Genomic DNA, 5,645 nt, shown 5'->3' on the forward strand with positions numbered 1-5,645 from the left:
AACACGCCCGGCTAACCTTTTACTAGACTGGCGCAGTCGGGGCGATTAATTTGTTTTTGTAGTTTAAATAAAATAAAAAAAATCGTGAAATGGAGGTGTTAGCGCGATATCACCCCGACTGGTTTATTCTGCAGGAAATTCATTGCTAATAAATATTCATGATACACATATTATAATGAGGTGGGCGCGGAAATACGTGCATAATGAGGTCAACATGGTAAAGGTCACACTGTAGACCCAATATGGCGGCACGTTGAAATTCGAGTTTGTCGTACGTTTCTAATTCATCACAATGTGTAAAAAAGTAACTCGTACTAGTCGTAGAATTAAAAAAAATATTGACTGCTACAATCAGCCGACGTCTTCTCGGTCAGAGGTCAGTTGAAGAGACGCTGTGATTGGCTCAGATGATTGTCAATTAGAACACTCATTAACATAATTACCCGTTGAAAAATCGACGGGTTCCTGCAGTGTCGATAGAGGGCCATGCAGAATAAACCAGTCGGGGTGATTTCGCAGTTACACCTCCATTTCGCAATTTATTTAATTTTATTTAAACTACAAAAACAAACTAATCGCCCCGACTGCGCCAGTCTATCTTTTTACATGTAATGAATATTAAGCATTTGTCAACATTATTAATGATCTTTATTATCTACGCATTAATTTAATGCACTACATATCATTTACAAATAATTGAGTAACTGTACATAATAATGTAGCACTACACAGACATTTCAATTTTGAATACATAGTATTTAAACAGACATTTCAATTTTGAATACATAGTATTTAAAATATTCTAATGTCGTAATAATTTATTTTGTTTAGCTCTTATTAAACACGAAGAATAACGTGAAGACGTGACATTTGAAATCATTACTTTCTATTCCAGTTTTCACAATTATTTACCACGGCAGTTAAAACATTTACTACGAAAGAAACGTAGTGTGGGACCTTGGCAGATAACAATCACACTGGATAGATGGAATACCCATTAGGCCATTACGGATAGATCAGCTTCAATCCTAAAACCAGCAATCAACGAATGGTATCCTGCTCTTCACTTCTATTACACAATCTCACATTCTCCAATAAAACTCCAAGCGTGGCAAAGTAAATCGATCGACCAATGGATGTGACCGTTGGCGCGGTCAAGTGATTACAAATGGTGTGTATCAAAGGTTAAAACATTGCCGGCTTGCCACTACAAAACACAATTCATATACAATATACAATTTATGAGATTCCTGTGAATATATGCAAGTTGTTATAAATAATAAATAATCCTGCAACATCGTGTGTACGTGACGTTACTATGGTAAATCAGTCAACAGCGTATACTGGTATTGCACATAACAAGCGTGATAACAAATAAGTCTAAAATAAGTAACTACGAGAAATATTTTCGGTAGAATTAAAAAAATATATCCAATAACAGTACTAGTAACATGGAAAACCATGTGTAAAATAACTTTTCTAAGAATAAATGTTATTAAGCTTCCTCTGAGTTAGCTGCATTACAACTAATGCGGGAAATATTTAACTGTACAGTATTTAGAAGTTATAAACGGCACGCTCGTGTATTTTTTAGCGGACTTAGCATATTTGCCGGGAGATAAAACCGAGCGTAAGCAGACGACAGACCAGGCGAGTAACAGACACGTGTTCGATTCGAAGTGATGCTGCGATGAACGCGCACGATCCTCATTGAGAGTTTTCTCGCAAAATGCGCAATATATTAACATTTCTGGCGATAATAATTCGTATTAGTAATTGTATTATGTGTCCCTGTTTTGATCAGTTGATCATATGCCACAATAGTTATAAATAGTGCTCACAGTCGCGAGATCTCGATTCAGTTAAATATTTAAGCCATTTTATTCAGTTCATGAATGTTGGTCGTATGACAACTAATTTATTCTAATTGCTATTAAACATAGCAATATAAAAAAACGATATTTTGAATATCTTAAAACTGTGGTTGTTTTACATTATTTTTGTCAAGATTTGTAAATCGTAACACCTCTATTTTGCTTAAGAACAAAATATGTATATCATAGTCATATCAGTAAGAATAACGATGTCTATATGCCATCCACGTGATCAATGGTGTTTGTACAGCCCACAAGTGTACGGAATCCTTCATAAAACTGCCGACTTTTCAGCGCGTAGATAAACGGATTGATGCATGAGTTGCCGAGGCACATTAATACTGTTGTTTCGTAGTATGTCGAATAGAAGTCTACTCGAACTTCAAACGTAGATAATAGAAAATACATCCATTGGTTCGGACTCCAGCAAATAAAAAACACGACAACTACGGTGGTCAGCATCTTCAGTATACGCACGCGACTTGATATCGCCGATGACTGCGATTGAACATCAGACGAAGCATTACAAATAACTTTGAACATCTTGGTGTATGCGAAAACCATAAAAATCATTGGAAATATGTAAGTAAAAAGGAAAAATCCTATACCTGTTACAACTTGGTGTGTTCTATTGTTAAAGTCTTGTAAGCATTTCCCGTTTTGGTATTCGTAAACAAATGGAATGAACAATACGAATACGATTGCTAGCATCCAAGCCAAGACGATAAGAATGTATGCTTTTGCGTTGGTGAAAGAAGCTTGGTAACGAAATGGATACACAATCGCACAAAATCTGTCAATGGTTACGCCAATAAGAATGAAAACCGAGGATATTGCAGTCATCCAAAAGAACACATCTGAAAGAACGACTTTACAGTATAGAGTCATATGGAAATAGTCAGGTACTGGATATGTCATATAAACCAACTTAGCAAGAATTAGCAAAGACGCTAATAAATCCGTCATCGCCAAGCTTGCTACGAACAGGTTTGGTGTAGTCTGCAGAAACTTCACTTTTGCAACCAGTATGAAAACAAGAGCGTTTCCGATGACTCCAATAATGCCAACAATCAGTTGTAGATATTCAGGGTATCTGAATGGAACATTTTCAGCGATAGAAGTCGAGTTTGAACGATTCTCAAACTCCATGATTAATTCTGCTTTAGACACGATGGTGACTGTAACAGCGATTCTGTTAATACTCGTTGAATGATGATAGACAAGTTTGTCTAAGTAGAGCTCTAGTACACGCACGGATTCATATGCTTGCCTCCACGGAAAGTTGGCGTACGGAATAGATGCGACCAGTTTAGACCGCTTTTAGTAATATTATAATATCCGTTTGGTCGTTGAGTACAAACGTATTATCATACACATGATACCCCAGTTGTACAGGATACAATTTAATATATGTTACAGATATGTATCACATATATTCTATTTATTGAAATCCATCTTAATTGCAAGGCATATTAATTGCTAAGTTAGGGACCCATACAATTCACTTATTACATTACATTTTAGGCGAACTGGAAATCACTACAAATCGTAAAATAACTGTTATGTGTGTTGATTTTTCGTTCTTGATTATGAGTACAGTCATGTCATGTATATAATGGTTTACGTGCATTAGTACAACACTTCATTTCTCATGTTCATGTCTACATGTATTGAATTACGACTGGTCAATAATTATCTGTTTCAATAATATAAACAAATAACTGGTTATTACAAGCTACAATAAAATACAAGACAAGATAGAACTCAGAAGAGATGTCGACCATAGCAACACATAGCAACGATTATGATCTTATACTAATACTTTGACTTTTGACAATTTAAACATATAGCCGGGGTATTGAAACTACATTGTGCCCACGGAAAAAAAAACACAGGGTCAGTACCCTGGCTTGCATAAACAATTAAAGTCCAAGTTTGAACGGCCAGTTACGTAATGAACTAGATAGCAATGTTCAGAGTATCATTAACAATATCTTGGTATTTGTTGTTGGAAAGAAACAATGCATTGCCTCATATTAAAAGTTCAATAACTAACTTCTTAGAGCATAAATATAAGCATGGACACAAAAACAGCTTACGCCAGGCATAGGGGTTTTTCACTGACTACTCAGGCATGTTTTAGTTTGGGCTACTTTGTATTGACACTTACTTGTTTTGATTCATTGTTACTTTATAGATGCGAGAAAATTAATGTGTGTTATATTCCATTTACGTAATTATGTATTATTATGTTAGTCAATAGTTGTACGCATTTTAGCATCTTTCACTAGTGTATTGATCCTTATGACTAGGAAGCATATTTTCAGTAATTACAGGCCATTTTTAATTATATTATGTACTATGTTATTGGTCAGGCTTTTCACCCAATCACTGCCATGGCGTAGAATTAAAATCTTTACTTTTAGGATTAAGATCACGTTATAAATAAAGTTACTTGGCATATAGAATTAAGAACATGTATCACCCAAGTAAGTGTGTACAATGTTGACTGCTGTCATACGTCCTGTAATTTAGTTTTAGACCCACCGTGTAGTCAATTTCGTGTCATCCAGAAATAAATGATTAAACTGTATCTTACTGTTGATTAGGTAATGCGTGATTGACTGAACAACGGTAATGCACAATCTCACAAATCAGGGTTGACATCTAGTATTAGCTGCAAAGTCCCATCATGCAATTCGATTTCATCATGATGTACTTCGATGCTACTAAGATATAATTTCAGAACATAGAGAAACAAACAAACACACAAATCGAGTTTGAAGAGCCGAGTCACTATCTGCTATAAAAAGACGTGCAAACAAAAAAAGAACGGAATTGAAATAAAAGTACCCAAGACCAGAGCATCCAGCAACATTGAACAATTAATTTTAGCCTGAAGTCACAATGATTTCCAGAATACACTGCACTGAATAATTTTTAAATAATAAAAACCAAACATCGTGAAATCAGAAACAACCAACACAAATTCCAACATGCAATTGATTCTGGAGGAATGGACTTTTATAAATATTCGAGCATCATCAATTTGGAACAATTGAACTTCAATGTCATGCAATAATAAAATACCTCGACTATACATTTCGATAAAATGTACAGATACAAAAATTAAATATACTTTGCTACGTACAGACAATCACATTTTACAGAAACAAATCCCAGCATGCATTGTGATTACAACCTCCCTTCCCCAAAATACATGCATAATTTAGAAGTGATTCAAATTTTAATTAAATACCTTTTAATTAAGAGCTAATTTAATCAAACTATAAGGCATGAAGAGAGGGCATTTTTGAAAAATCCACTAATTAACTTGGAAAAAGATGAAAATCAATGTAAAATGGTAGATTAACTTTATTTAAAAAATCAAAATTAACAAATCAGGCTATGACAATAGATAATTTCTATAAAACACAAAGTGAGTATAACGTTCTCGTAACCATGGTAACATGAAAAAGGGAAAAGAGAAATAAAATGGCCAAATTCCAGCTAAATCATACTACTGCGGAATTAGGATAGATAGCGTGTATTGCCATTACTTATTAATACTAGTATTCTAGTTCTTACTTGTGTAAGACGATCGTGAACAGAGTTAATCACTCAAGCTTTAACTCCAGGCCAGTGTCGTGCGTTGCGGTTACCCAAAAAATACATGATGTGTATATTACACAACATAGACATATCAGTAAGAAAAAGATATATTAAAGCCGCAAGCGGCGTCAGCGGGGCCCAAGCTGACAAGATTATATT

General features: G+C 34.8%; 1 protein-coding gene across 1 annotated transcript; it reads right to left on the reverse strand.

Moving 5' to 3' along the window:
• Positions 1-2,087: 2,087 nt before the first annotated feature.
• Positions 2,088-3,023, reverse strand: LOC102810178 (galanin receptor 2b-like). The gene has a single exon (XM_006821567.1). The coding sequence runs from the start codon at positions 3,021-3,023 to the stop codon at positions 2,088-2,090; it is 936 nt and encodes a 311-aa protein (XP_006821630.1).
• Between the last annotated feature and the right edge of the window lie 2,622 nt (positions 3,024-5,645).

This window comes from Saccoglossus kowalevskii, chromosome 11, assembly GCF_978046115.1.
Source record: "Saccoglossus kowalevskii chromosome 11, keSacKowa6.1, whole genome shotgun sequence".
Taxonomy (NCBI): Eukaryota; Metazoa; Hemichordata; class Enteropneusta; family Harrimaniidae; genus Saccoglossus; species Saccoglossus kowalevskii.